We start from the raw sequence: 14,136 nt of genomic DNA, 5'->3' as shown, positions 1-14,136 counted from the left end.
TGAGTATGCCGATGACATCCAGCTCTCTCTCCTTTACATTAGATCCAAGAGGTGAGGGTCTGAAAAAGTGCCTGAAATTAGTAATGGACAAGAGGCTGTAAACAACATCTGGAGGGCTACAGGTTAGCCCCTCCTAAGTATAAGCAACTTTTCAGCAATTCCTTCATGTTAACTTAAAGAAAATCAACATTCTATAGTTTATTCAAAATAGCTTTTACCTCAGTAATTAGTGAATGTATACATTATTTGTAATGTCACTAAATTACATTGCTTGTTTGTGCTTTCTTTCAGCAGGGGTGAAAGAAATAAAAATCAATGATAAAAAGAAAAAGATGATGGAACGATTTTTATTGTATGAAGAAAATAAGATAAATACTTGTGAACTCTTTGAAGATTTGATATAACGAAATCATCATCCATGCAGTTTGCAGAAGATTAAACTTTTATTGGCAGTAGAAACAAAAGCACAATGCATTTTTGAAGTTACATTGGGTACCTATACAAGATATAGGATAGGATCGGGAGAGCATTAACTTGAGGTGATTAGTGTCAAGAAGATTATATTCACAGCTTTATGGCTGTGATTGCAATGTATTTTGGTAGACACAGCTCTCTTGAAACCAAAGGCTGCAGCCAAAGTGAAACACAGAACATTGTATAAACTGAATTTTATGGTACATTTATAGTGCTTGCCTGCACTATGAATAAAATCTTTGGGGGGTCTTCTCTTGCTCATGGTTTTATCATTGTCTTTTTATTTTACACAAACCTCCTCTGACATGGCAAGAGAATTCTTCTTTACAACATGAAGACTCAAGAAATGCTATGGTCAGAATGCTATTTGTATTTAGATTTTATTTATTCATTTCTTACATGTATATCCAATTACTCAAGACAGCACACATGCTTCTTCCCCTATCTTTTATCATCACATCTCTGCAAGTTAGGTTACATTGAAGGATGATGACTGGCTCAAAGTCACCTCAGTAAACTTCATAGACAAGGAGGTTTGAACATAGGTTACCCTAGTGTGATGCAATATACAGAACTGATGTCGTGCTTTGCATCCAAGCAGACAAAACTGGTCAGAGTTCTGATTGCTCTAAATTTAAAATGCATCTATAGCAGCTAAAATAAGATACATTTTGCAGGACTGTCTAGTTTGTACATTTCTCAGAAATATAATTCAGAATACAGTAACTCACACTAACAATGCAGTCCTATGCATGCTTATTCAGAAGTAAGTTCCACTGAGTTCAATAGGACATATTACCAGGTAAACCAATAGGACATAATACCAGGTATTAATAGTGTAGCCCAGATTTGACAAAATCCTGTGAATGAGACATATTTCAATACTATAGAGATTTAAGCAGTCCTAAATCCAAGATTACTCTAGCTGATAGACTTGGTACTTCTGTTTCATGTAGCAACAACCGTTTGCTTCTTCAGCAAAACTGCATTTACCTCCTAATGGTAGGTGGTTCAAAGGGATGGGTGTATAGACAATATAAATGCTGTATTGGTGATTTTGGGGGTTTAAGTTTGCTAGTAAGCTAATGGTATTATTATAAAACTATTTATTCATTGACAGTGTTTACCTTTTGAAGCTATTAATGAATATATTGGAAATATTTTGTAGCATATTTTGTATTTTATGTATTTTCAGAACTTTTTAAAAACTAAGTTTTGAAGCATATTTGCATCTATCATGTTCTATCCTTTTTGGCATTAATAATTTTGCTTGCTGGAGTTTTGGGGGGGCAGGGGCAAGTCTTGCAGTGCAATCTTAAGACTTGTGTACTGAAAAATAAGTGTCATTAAGTTCAGTGGGCCTTACATCTAAGTAAATTTGTATAAGCTTGTGGTCTGAAGCATCCAAAGAGATGACAGAAATAGATTATTATGCAGTTCCATGGCTTTATTGAATAGCTATATTTCCCCCCTTTAAGCTCCATAACTTATCATTGCAACATACTTTTCAGGTTCATTGCTCCAAATGCTTAAAACAAATTATACATTTGAAATAAATTATTGAAAAAGGCCGTTTTGTGAATGTGGTCCTTTTAATGGTCTATGGTGTTCTGTCTCCATATAAATTATTTCTCTAGTTATATGTGCCACTGTTTATGGTACTGAACATAAATTTGTTTTGTTTATAATAGCCTGCTCTACATCTATCAGGACCCCTAGCGGGTTGCAGCACACAATCCCATAAAGTACAATACAGTACACAGTAAAACTCAACAATAACATTTCAAAAACCACCTTCACAACATTTCAAGCTGATAAAAAGGTCAGAATTCCACAATGCAGGTAAATCAAGTGTGGGCCATATATAGCTATCACTATGGGAAAGTGCCTTGTATTTTCATACTCCACACTGGAGGGCCCTAGCAAGACGGTTCAATTATCTGAGTGTGTCTCTGCAGATGGGGTTGCTTGGATCCCAATTGTTTGCTCTCAGCACGTGACTAGGGCCCCAGTGGTCATCTCCAGTTGCATAGAAATTTCTGAATACCACAACCGGCCACAATTCCCCACGGAATTGGGCGTTTTGGAGAGGACGGCCTCTCTCTGCGGGGTCTTCGCCAGCCGCCGACAAGAAGGGAGCCTGCGTCCGGCCCGGCCCCATTCACGCCCAACTTTAACCAGCTGCGGAACAGGTTGCGCAAGCGCGCTTCCCCCCGCCCCCCCCCCCGCCAAGCTCGCTTCCTCTTCCCGTTCTGCTGCCCTTCGCTTCTGTCACGCGGACCCCTGCTCCCGGCCACGCGCCCGCCCCCTGACCCTCCTCTCACCCAATCAGAAGGCGAGCCTGTCCAACAGCTTCCCCCCTCCCCTCTCCGCTTCTCCCGGCGTTCGGTTGCCGCCCCTAAGCTTTGTGAAGAACAGGGCGGCTGCGAGCGAGAGAAGGCGCCCGCGGTACTGTACTGAGCGACGAGAGTGGGGCCCTGGGCGGGGGTGGGGGAGAGAGAGGGAGGCGCCGCGCGGCCTTGTAACTGCCAACCGCCCTAGTTTGAAAAGTGGAAGCCGCGCGTGGGGCAATGTTCCCCCAAGGGGGGGGGCGGTTGACGCGGGGAGGAAAAGAAGGCGGCTTCGTCTCCGAAGGGGCGGGCCCCACCGGTGAAGGCAGCCAATGGCTGCCGACGCTTGGCGAAGAGGGAGGTCGCTTGCAGCCCCTGAGGAAATCTCTTCCTGGCCTCTCTCCTCCTTCCAGGAGTTAGGCGGACTGTGGCTCCGCGGTCAACTGCTCCGCCCGCCCCGCATTCCTGCTTCCCACTCAAGGCAGGCTGGGAGTTCCGGCCTCTTCCTTTGGTCCTCCTTTATGGGTGTTGAAGGAAGGAGGATAGAAAGAGGCGCCCTGGCGAGTTGCTGGTGACATGGGTGGATCAGGGCCTTGATAAGCACAGGTACCTGAGTTCTGTAGGCACTAGCCTGGGTGCACTTGAGAAACTCTGTGGTGGAAGTCGGGGGGCATAGCTGTCTGTTCTCCAGTCTTTGCATACACATGCATAAGTTTATACTTTAAATGGACATGTTTCTAATGCCTTGCTGTTCTCACACGTTACAGAAATGTGCAGTCTCTCTGCGGCGCAAGCTTGGGCAGCGTGTATGTGTTTAAACTCTGGCTTTTCTCTCTTTTCATGCTCAGGTAATCCAGCCTCAATGCAGCCAAACAGGAGGCGTAAAATAGAGTGGGACAGCTTGTCTGTTGGATCACCCGCCAAATATCGCAGACTCGCCAAAGAAGCGCCATCACAGCCTTCCCCTAGCAGTAGGTCTGCTACATCCATTGAGACGGCTACATTCAGGAAAGCTCCAGAGTCTTATAAAGCGTTCTCAAGAACTTCGTTCGCCACAGCGGATTCTTCCTCTGATGAGACTGAAACGAATGATGGAATTGACAGCATTCTTGGAGAGAGCCCAGACTGCTCTCTTTCCAATAAACTGTTCCTTGTGAAACGTCCCGCCTGTGACATGTCGGAGGAAAATGTGACATCTTCGCCTCGAGAATCCTTGAAACAAAAGGTAGATAAGTGATGACAAATATTGGAACATCAGGCGGGGTCGAGGGGAATTGCATTTGTTTATAATGTACTTGTGTTTGTTTGTTTTTATAGTTTTTATCATGGATAAAATCCTACCTTGGGAGTTTTTGTTGAAGGGTAGCATAGAAATTGTATGAATATTTATGAATATTTAAATAAAATGTATTCAGGTTGCAATTCTTTGTCCCTTGGGAAGTGTCTTAGAGGGAGCTGTATATACCAGAGCTTCTCCAGTGCTAGAACTTATGTCTGATTCCAGTGCCACAGAAGCCTCTATAACTCTGGCCCTATTGTAGTTGTTGGGCCAAATGGGACATGTTTAAGCTGTTTGTGGGCATGTTAGGGGAGGACTGTGAAATACTTTGAGTCTTTGGATTTACAGTCTTCTCAGTGCCTTCTCAGTCTTCTCAGTGCCTTTGAAGTGCCTCCAAACTGGAGAGAGAGATATTCCCACATGGGACCTGGTGTAAGTCTGTCCTGTACTGTTTCCAATGAGAAATCTAGCCAATGCGAATCAGTAATAATAATAATAATAATTTTTTATTTATACCCCGCCCTCCCCAACCAAGGCCGGGCTCAGAGCGGCTTACAAACAATAATAAAAACAAGATGAATGATTACAACTTAAAAACAAAAATAAAATACAACATTAAAATAATGGAACATTAAAATATTAAAATGTAGCCTCATCGCAGGAGAAGGAAAAGAAAGAAAGAGGAGAAAAAAAGAGAGAGGGGGGGGGGAATCAAATTTGCTCCAAGCCAAAGGCCAGGCGGAACAACTCTGTCTTACAGGCCCTGCGGAAAGAAATCCGATCCTGCAGGGCCCTGGTCTCATGAGGCAGAGCGTTCCACCAGGCCGGAGCCAGAGTTGAAAAGGCCCTGGCTCTGGTTGAAGCCAATCTAACTTCTTTAGGGCCTGGGACCACTAGGGTGTTATTATTTATGGACCTTGAGGCTCTCCGTGGGGCATACCAGGAGAGGCGGTCCCGTAGGTACGAGGGTCCTAGGCCGTGAAGGGCTTTAAAGGTCAAAAGCAGCACCTTAAGCAGTGTGGATCTAGCAGTGCTTTAAATATGATGGTTAAAACACATTTCTCTCTCTCTGCCCCTTAGGATTGCAGCCTTAGTGGAGCATCCTTGGTAGCTTTTCATACTTTTTGAGGATAGTCAGGTTTTCAGAAATTTGTTAATTTATGTCCAATTGCTTAGGACTAATTTGCCCTAACCAAAATCCCCCCTTTTTTGCAAACTATTGTATGATTCTTTTAGGCTGGCCTTTTTAACCTACAATGTGAAGATATTTCTATGAAATGGATACTAGGTATGTTGTATGAAGTTTACATTGTTATTTACTGTTTAGATTAAACAAGATGGCTGCAGTGAGACAGGGCCAAGCCTCACACCAAGCACAGAAAGAAAAGGTGCTTCAAAGGAAGCAGGTGCTGAATGTGGCAGGAGGAGGATGAAAGACCAGGACCAAGGATCTCGACTAATATACCGCAAAGCTCTGCTTGCTATACTTGGGGGACCACTGCGACCTAGAAGGGAGGTGGCACCTCCAAATGGAACCCTGGAAGAAAGCGTTCCTAAAAAAGTGGCATCTGAATCAGCTGGCCACCTGAGACGTCCCTCAACAGCATCAAAACTTGGAGAGCAGCAACCTGGAAAAGAGTCAAACTGTCTGAAAACCATAGAAAAAGAGCACATTAATATTTCTATAAGGCAGGATAGAAAAGAGTCTCATGGGTCAGATGGCAGCTCAAGACGTGTATCTGTAGTTTCAAGTTCAGAAAGAGAAAAAGACTTTAAACAGGAGTCCACCTTTCAGAAAGCTGCTGCAGAAGATGAAGATAATATCTCAAGGCATTGTGGAAAAGAGGCTTCCAGATCAAAGAGTAGCTTGAGGCATATTCGTGCATTATCAAGATCTGAAGATGAACCAGAAGTTGAACAGGACTCTGTCTTCCAGAAAGCTGCTGCAAAAGAAGAAAAGAAAACCTCTAGGCATAGTGGGAAAGTGGCTTCCAAACCAGGTGGCAGCTCCAGGCACATTCATCCATTAACAAGATTTGAAGATGAACCAGAAGTTAAGCAGGAGTCCACCTTTCAGAAAGTTGCTGCAAAAGAAGAAAACAGTATTTCTAGGCATAGTGGAAAAGAGGCTTCTAGACCAGCGGGCAGCTCAAGGTATACATTATCAAGGTCTGCATTATCAAGATCTGAAGATGAACCAGAACTGGAAAAGGAGCCAAACGACACCAACATTTCTGTTGGACGGAGTAAAAAAAAGGATTGCAGAGAGCATTGCAGATCAGATGGTAAATTTAAAAGCACATCTCACCTTTTACTGGTTGAAGGAGAACAAAAATATAAGCAAGAGTCCACCAAACAGCAGAGTCAAACTGATGATGAAAATGCCTGTGCCAGTCCATCTAAAAAGGAGTATGGGAGACCAGGAAACCAGCTGAGAAGTGTGTCTGAAGTGTCCAGGTATGAAGGTGAAGAACTGTTCAAGCAAGGTTGCAGCAGTGAGAAAACTACGACAAAATACAACACTACCTTCACAAAGCAGAAAACTGTGCCAAAAGAAAAATATGTTTGCCCCAGTTCATCTGATGCACATTGTGTTACTGCTGCAAAGGAGTTTGTGAATTTCCAGAGGACAGTTATTGTGGAATCTTCTCCAAAACCTGTGTTTGTGGATGACCACAGTTCAGAAGTAAATGAGAAGGTGAGGTATTTTGTTGTGGAATAAGGTTTTCAAAATGAAACCGTAGCTAAATGTTCCTGAAATGTAATTGATTTCACACAAATGAAGAGCCAGCACTTAAAAGTAAACACATTCCCAAAAGTTTGAGAAATCCTTAAGATAGCTTCAAGGATTCACCCTTGAGCTAGTAGGAAAAGAATGTAGTTTAAGGAAACTTAAACTAAACTTAAATTTAAATTACTAAAAGGTGCTATTTAAACACAGAATCCTTCCAAATGGTTGTAGAAATGTTTAGTAGCGGTTTTCAGAGGTGCAGGATGTAAGACAAAATAGTAGTTACAAATACAACCTTTGTTGTTTGTATGATTCAGGATTAAGAGATAGTTTTCTGAATTCCATTAACTTAGAAGTTGCCATGTAGCAATGTACAAAACGGATTTCATCCTTTTTATGATGTCATGTGGCCTTTTCTGGATGACACTCATAATGATAAATTGTGTCCCATATAGCATTGCTGATCAATACAGAAGTCTTCAGTGATCCTCAAATTTTACTTACCTTTTGTGGTCGACTACCAAATATCCGAAATAAAGTGGTGTTTGCTCTCTGTGAATAACAAACTGCAAGACTAACATGCTTTTATTTCAATGTGCATTTTCTACCATTTGTCTGAATGGCATGTTACAATTCTTAAGCATTTTTCACATATTGTTGCCTTAAATTATATTTAAAAATCCCTCATATCTTCCTTTACTTTTGTTATAAACCAGTATAGGCATGGCAGGCCTAACAGATTAGCTGGAGAGCCATGTCTATTTTTCTTATAAAAACAAAATCTGCATACCTCTTGTATTTTTGTCGTCTTCCCCTGTGACCTGGTCATCTTCCCTTGGATATAATTTAAACTAATCAGATGCAAGATAACCAAGCCGAATTGATTTTCTCATTTTATTTCATGACTTGCAGTTAATGGGGAAAGAAAGAGAGTCCTCGGCTGAAAGTGATTGGTCTGACATGGAGGATACAGAACCACCTAGTACTTTCTCCCAGGAGGATTCTATCCCAAACCACAGTACGCCAAAAACAGTGGAGACTTCACAGTTGGCAACAGAGTTGGTGATGTATCCTCCTCATTTGTACAATCGCAGAATGAGTGACTATACAAAGTATTGGACAAGCTGCAGCAAGCCAGCGGATTGTTCTTCTTTTTCATGTTCTTCTGAAGATACCTCATATGCCACCCATCTTTGTGATGTTTCATTAGATACCTCATATGATAGCCCATCAACTACACCAAGGGATAAGGAACCTTGTATGCGTGTTAGGCCCCGGTCGCTTGGTTCTCAACTGGTTGATGAAGAGAAAAACAGACGACGGAGTAAAGAAGTAGCATCAAGTGTTCCTATTTTCTCCACATCTCGCAAGTCAGAGTCTTTTGTCAATCAATGTGTAAACCAGGATTTGCCTGATGACCTGCCTAAATATTTAAAAGAAGGGTTTATTGATACCCACTGCCATTTGGATATGTTATATACAAAGACAGCTTTCAGGGGCACTTTTTCTAAGTTTCGAAAGACTTACAGTAGCAGCTTTCCTGAAGAATTTCAGGGATGCATAGCTGACTTTTGTGATCCTCGTACATTGAACAGCTACTTATGGGAAGATTTATTAAAGGAAGACATGGTTTGGGGGGCATTTGGCTGTCATCCTCACTTTGCACGTTATTACACAGACCTTCATGAAAGAAGTATCTTACAGGCAATGAGGCACCCCAAAGCTATTGCCTTTGGAGAAATGGGGCTGGATTACTCTTACAAATGTAGCACTGAGGTCCCAACGCAACATAAGGTAAAGGAGAGTGCTGTTACTTTTTGTGCTCAGTGTCTCTTAAGATTTGTGAATAAACAAGTCATTCACTTTGTAAGATGTCATTGGTCTGTAAAGTTGTGAAGCAGTTGTTGAAAAAACCCACTAAGTTGAGATGATAGTAGCTTTCTTTTGGAAAAAAAAACCTTTCCAGTCCATTGCTCGGAGTATGTTACAATCCACAGAATAACAGGATTGGTTGCTAAATCATTTTTGTAGTGCTGGTTAAATGTATTAATGTGCAGTGTTGACCTAGAACACAGGGGTGATACGTAGCTCAAATATTTCTAAGCATTTCTGTTATCTAATCACTCGTAATAGGCTTTGGTTTGAATACATTAGCAAAAGAGACATATCCCATATTTTGGCATTTCAGCAGCATGTGATTTCTACATCCAAAAGTAGTATTGCAGTGGTGCATGGTAGCAAACAACCTACTAGCAGAAATGTTTGGTCAAAAGCTCAGGTAAGTGGTCAGAGCAGGAAGAATGAAAGAAAAATGCATCATCGTGTGTAATATTAGTTGGCTGCAAAAGAACAATTCTCAGCAAAATGTGTTCAAAAAACTTGCTATAGACACAGAACTATACATTGGATGGCTTGGATCCAGAGTTACTGGTTTCCCCCATTGCAACCTCCTAGGGCTCTTTTGAAGAGTCCCTAAGTTTTCTTGAGCAGCTGTTCAGTTCCTAGGGAGCTGCAGGAAGGAAGAGGAACTGGTAAAAATTGCCTTCATTTCCTACAACAGCTGTTGCATGAGTGGAAATCTATTGAACATGTCAGTATCTATAATTTGATCTGTTTATCCAATGTTAAATTATTCATATTACTTTCAGTTTTGTATGTGATGTTTCCTAATTGCATCAGCATCATGTACAATACTGACACTGAAGCTCAGCCAGTCTACTCTACTCCTTTAATGCCTTTTAAAATGAAATAAATGAAAATGTGCTCCTGGACAGTTTTCTCTCTCTTATGTCGTCCCCCCCCCCACTCCCTAACAAAATGGACTGTGTTGATAAAAGTAGTAAGATTGTAAATGGTAGTGGTGGAGTGAGGTACTAGATTGTTTTCCGCACATCTTACATTTTTGTTCTCGGGGCAGTTCTAATAGCATTTGAAGATATACTCCTTTCTTGCTTGCTTCAGGTATTTGAAAGGCAACTGAATCTTGCTGTTTCCTTAAGGAAACCATTGGTAATTCACTGCAGAGATGCTGATGATGACTTGTTGGAAATCATGAAAAAATGTGTACCCAAAGACTACAAGATACACAGGTAATTGTATTAAATAATTTTAAGTCTACCCATTCTTGACTTTAAAAAGAAGCTGAAGGCCAGAGGCCCTAAAATTCTGTGTGGCTGTGATTCCCTGGTTATGACTTACAAAGACCTATAGGGCTTAGGTACAAGCTATCTGAAAGAATGTACGTATTCCCTCGCAGAAGCCCGCCTGGGTTCTGAGATCCTTGGGGGAGGCCCTTCTCCTGGTCCTGCCGCCCTCAGGCATGCTTAGTGGGGATGCAGGAGAGGCCTTCTCGGTGGCTGCTCCCAGACTTTGGAACTTCCACCCTAAAGAAGTTAGGCTGGCTCCCTCATTGTCTTTCTACTGGCAAGTGAATACTTTCTTGTTTGAACATGCTTTGGGGAACTGGCTGCTTTTAATTTGGGGGCTGGTACCATGCAGTTTCTGTTGTGATTGTATGTTTTTAATAGACATCTCAAAAAGATATATGTTGTGTGTTTAATGGTTTTTAATTATTGTTCCCACCCACCCCAGCATTTTTAGCTGTTCTTATTTTATCTGTAAGCTGCCATGATTTCCTGTCAGGGAAAAAGGCGGTGTATACATAAATAAAATCTCCCTTTCTATTTAAAAAAGTTACCATTTAATTTTTCAGACCAGCATTCTAAAATCATAAGTGAAAATTAAGACATAACTTGAATGCTTCGAAGGTCTCTATTTCATTGAAATTAGATTCTGTAATTCCTTGAATATAGTATTAAAATTATAATCTGCAGCTTCCGCAACCAATTTTAGCTGAAGTGTGGCTTTTATTCCAAGAAGAAATTAACAACATAGCAGCCACCATTCTGTGTCCAGCTTGCTGTGTGGTCTTTAGCATGGCCAGCATTACTGTTTTCCTGTTGCTGGTTGGCCATCGTATGTTGCAGAATGACCATTGTTTTCTCTCTATCTTAGGCATTGCTTTACTGGCAGATACAGTGCCATAGAACCATTGTTGGACTACTTTCCAAATCTTACTGTTGGATTCACAGCATTGCTGACATATCCATCTGCTACAGAGGCTAGAGAGTCAGTTCAGAAAATCCCTTTAAGTAGAATAGTTGTAGAAACAGATGCGCCATATTTCCTTCCTAGGCAGGTAAGGTATTTTGTTTTATTTGGGGTTGTTTGCAATCCTTTGTCCCTTTATTGTGTGCTGATTGATAACTTCATTAAAATAATGTCCTTTCTTGTTTTAGGGTGTAGTATGAAAGAAAATGTTAATGGTTTAGGGTGAAGCAGGCCCTTCATATAGTGCAATGCAGTGGGGGGTTTTATCACTCCTTCCTGTTGAAAGTCATGGCCCAGGAAGAGAAGGGAAAATATCAAAAGTCAATCACTGCCCACACAGGTGGGGTCATCAGGAAAGGTTTGGGGTCTTGGACCATGGTCTCCACTTCCTCAAGGAAACAAGAGATAGGCTGCACCTCACAATGGTTGGCAAGAATGTGTTTGGTAAGAATCTCATAAACCTGATCAGAAGAGCTTAAAGTAAATCCTGAGGGGGAGGGAGATAACTATTACAGATGACAGGGAAACACCTGGTACTGGGGATAGTAGCTTCATAGATGCGCAGGAAACTGAGGTGGGCAGGAAACTACAAGAAAGAAGCAGCTGCAGGAGGTCTGACGTGCCATCTGGACTTTAAGAAGGCTGATTTCAAAAGGCTAAAGGAGCTACTGAGGGATAGCTCAGGTGGTAGAGCATGAGACTCTTAATTTCAGGATCATGAATTTGAGCCTCATGTTGGGCAAAATATTCCTGCACAGCAGGGAGTTGAACTGGATGATCCTTGTGGTCTCAACTTTACCATTCTATGATTCTGTTGGGTGAGATCCCATAGTCAGAAATACTCAAAGATAAGGGAGTCGAAGATGGATGGGAGTTTGTTAAATGTGAAATCTTGAAGGCACAAGTGCAGGCAATAACCTTATCTCCTAAAACTCTGCTTCTGCTTTTTCCAGGTTCCCAAAACTGTATGCCAGTATTCACATCCAGGAGTAGCTCTGCACACCGTTAAAGAGATTGCTCGGCTCAAAGAAGTGTCATTGCCTGCCATGTTAGGCATTCTAAGACAAAACACAAAAAGAATATATGACTTGTAGGGAAGCACAAGGGAGTGTGGAAAAGAGTTGGTGAGGAAATACTTTTTATGTAAATATAAATTTGGAACTTGCACATTAATGTTGACCAGCTTGGATATTGTGACTTCTAGAAACAAGGAAAATATTAATAAGTGCTTAATTGAACCACAGTCCTTTAAAGTTCACACCTTTTCCTGCTGCTTCCCTTCCCCTCTGCTATTTGTTCCCTTCCTTTTAAGGTGCCTTAGTGTTGATTTTATTCATAAGAGTGGCTTTCTTTTTTAATTTTAAATTATCTTGGGCAGACAAAAAATTGTCAGCATATTGATTTTTTAAATTTTTATTTGCTTTTTTTTAATGTATCTGAAGGGGATTATAACTGAGCATTTTTAGAAGGCCAGTCTCCAATAGAAAGGAGAAAGCCAGGTATGCCTTAGTACAGGGTAGTCAATATGATGCTCTCCAAACGTTGGACTCCAACTTTCATTAACTCCAGCCCCACCATGGCCAGTGACCAGGAATGATGGGCAGTGGACCCTGATGGCTATCCCTGGTAAGGCAAGGCTTAGCCTTAAAAAAGAAAGTGCTCCTAAATTGTCTTTGCCTTGTCTGATTATTTCTCTTAAAGTAGCAGTCCATGTAACTGCAATACTATATATTCTTAGTTAAAAACCTTCTATTTGGTATAGCATGAATATACTCAAAGAAGTAATGACATACATTACCAGTATATGATAGTAATCCCCCCATATGCATTGGCACAAAGGATCATCTCTAAGGATGTCTATAAACTATATGGCAAGAACCTTAAACTGAACTGAATTTGCATAAAACTCAGAAATACTGAAAGGGCTGTGAAATACTCTCTAGATCTAACTTCTAATCTGGTGTCATCTGCATGTTGTTGGACCACCACTCCCATGCTGGCTGGGACTGATGGGAGCTGGAGTCCCAACAGCATCGGGAGAGCCTTAGGGTGAGGAAGGCTACTCTAGATACACTGTGTTCTCCAGAAACCGAAGCACACACAAAGTAATTAAACAAAGCAAGGGAGTGAAATAGGCTCCCAATATTATTTTGTGGGAAACCACGATTTGTTTTTGTTTTAATTAGGCAGTTTTAACCTCTGCAGTGGGTTCTTTTTTAATAAAGAAAAATGATTCCATGTTTCTATATTGTTCTATTATGTATTATTTGGACTTTAAAAAGATTACTTGTAAATAAACATATTTTTATATAAATATTCATACATGTTGTATACATGACTCTTGGGCAAGAAATTAAAGTATTGCAACCAATAACATGGAAAGCAAACATTGTTGTTCTCTGCCCTTCCTTTGCCTTCAGTTCAGCAGTGTCTTCATGTTATATGGAAAGGTCCTTCTGTATATACTTCTATTTGTTTTATTAAAAGTGTTTCCTAATGCTTGTGAAAATAGCATTCTAAGTAACTTTTTCCTTCTGCACACGTGTGTGAGGTGTATGTATGTGTGTTTATATGCAGGAATAACAATAAAACCATGGTCTCCCTTTCCAGTCATAAGACAGCTCTCACTTTTCTATCTTTAAAACACCATCACCAGCTGTTTGACATCTTGAAACTCTCAACTCCCAATTTGACTTACTATAAACACATGAATGATTTGGCTCTCCAGTTGGAGGCACTAAGCTTCTGAAAATCAGTTGTTGGAGACCTCAGGAGAAGAGAGTATTCTTGTGAGAAGGCTCCGCTTGTGGGTTTTCCACAGGCATCTGGTTGGCTACTGTGAGAACAGGATGCTGGACTACATGGGCCACTGGCCTGACCCAGCATGCTCTTATGTCCTGGCGAAGAGGAACTTGACCCACTTTGCTCCTCCCCAGGCTTTTTAGGGCAGTGCAGAATGCTAGCAGTGTGGTGTTCTAACCCAGAAATATAGTTAAGGTCTCTCCTCCTCAATCACTGCCGTGCAGTACTGACCTAAAAAGCCCAGGCTGCAATCTTTTTAGGAGCTAGCATGTTTGCATGGGACATAGTATAGTTTAGCATGATATGCTAATGAGGCTCAATTGCCTTGAAATAGAATTTAGGAGTCCCTTGGGTTGCTTTCCATGTTTTTTTAAATGCATGCAACATAGCAAAAAAATGTCATTCTTTGC

General features: G+C 41.2%; 2 protein-coding genes across 16 annotated transcripts in view; both read left to right on the top strand.

The window, feature by feature from the left end:
• The window catches only part of IRAK2 (interleukin 1 receptor associated kinase 2), a 35,226-nt gene extending 33,181 nt beyond the window's left edge, over positions 1-2,045 (top strand). For 4 of the 13 annotated variants that reach the window (XM_083723776.1, XM_083723781.1, XM_083723777.1 and 1 more), the window contains one exon: positions 295-2,045. In XM_083723776.1, coding sequence (XP_083579902.1) covers positions 295-404 — 110 coding nt within the window. In that variant the 3' untranslated portion in view covers positions 405-2,045. Of the gene's footprint in view, positions 1-42 lie in introns of all 13 variants that reach the window. The other 9 variants (XR_014560504.1, XR_014560505.1, XR_014560506.1 and 6 more) reach the window with 5 other exon arrangements.
• Positions 2,046-2,801: 756 nt separating this feature from the next.
• On the top strand, positions 2,802-13,433 carry TATDN2 (TatD DNase domain containing 2). Of its 3 annotated transcripts, none has more exons than XM_083723406.1 (7): positions 2,802-2,922; positions 3,653-4,029; positions 5,411-6,781; positions 7,727-8,608; positions 9,776-9,903; positions 10,829-11,012; positions 11,878-13,433. In XM_083723406.1, the coding sequence occupies exons 2-7, from the start codon at positions 3,667-3,669 to the stop codon at positions 12,016-12,018; spliced, it is 3,069 nt and encodes a 1,022-aa protein (XP_083579532.1). In that variant the 5' UTR covers positions 2,802-2,922; positions 3,653-3,666; the 3' UTR covers positions 12,019-13,433. The 3 variants fall into 3 exon arrangements, with proteins under 3 accessions (XP_083579532.1, XP_083579534.1, XP_083579533.1); XM_083723408.1 differs by lacking the exon at positions 2,802-2,922 and adding an exon at positions 2,954-3,410; XM_083723407.1 differs by lacking the exons at positions 2,802-2,922; positions 5,411-6,781; positions 7,727-8,608 and adding an exon at positions 3,029-3,410.
• The last annotated feature ends 703 nt before the right edge of the window (positions 13,434-14,136 follow it).

Source organism: Podarcis gaigeae, assembly GCF_964106915.1.
Source record: "Podarcis gaigeae genome assembly, chromosome: 2".
NCBI lineage: Eukaryota > Metazoa > Chordata > Lepidosauria > Squamata > Lacertidae > Podarcis > Podarcis gaigeae.
Note: the sequence above shows the minus strand (reverse complement) of the source record. Positions and strands in the feature narration are given on the sequence as shown.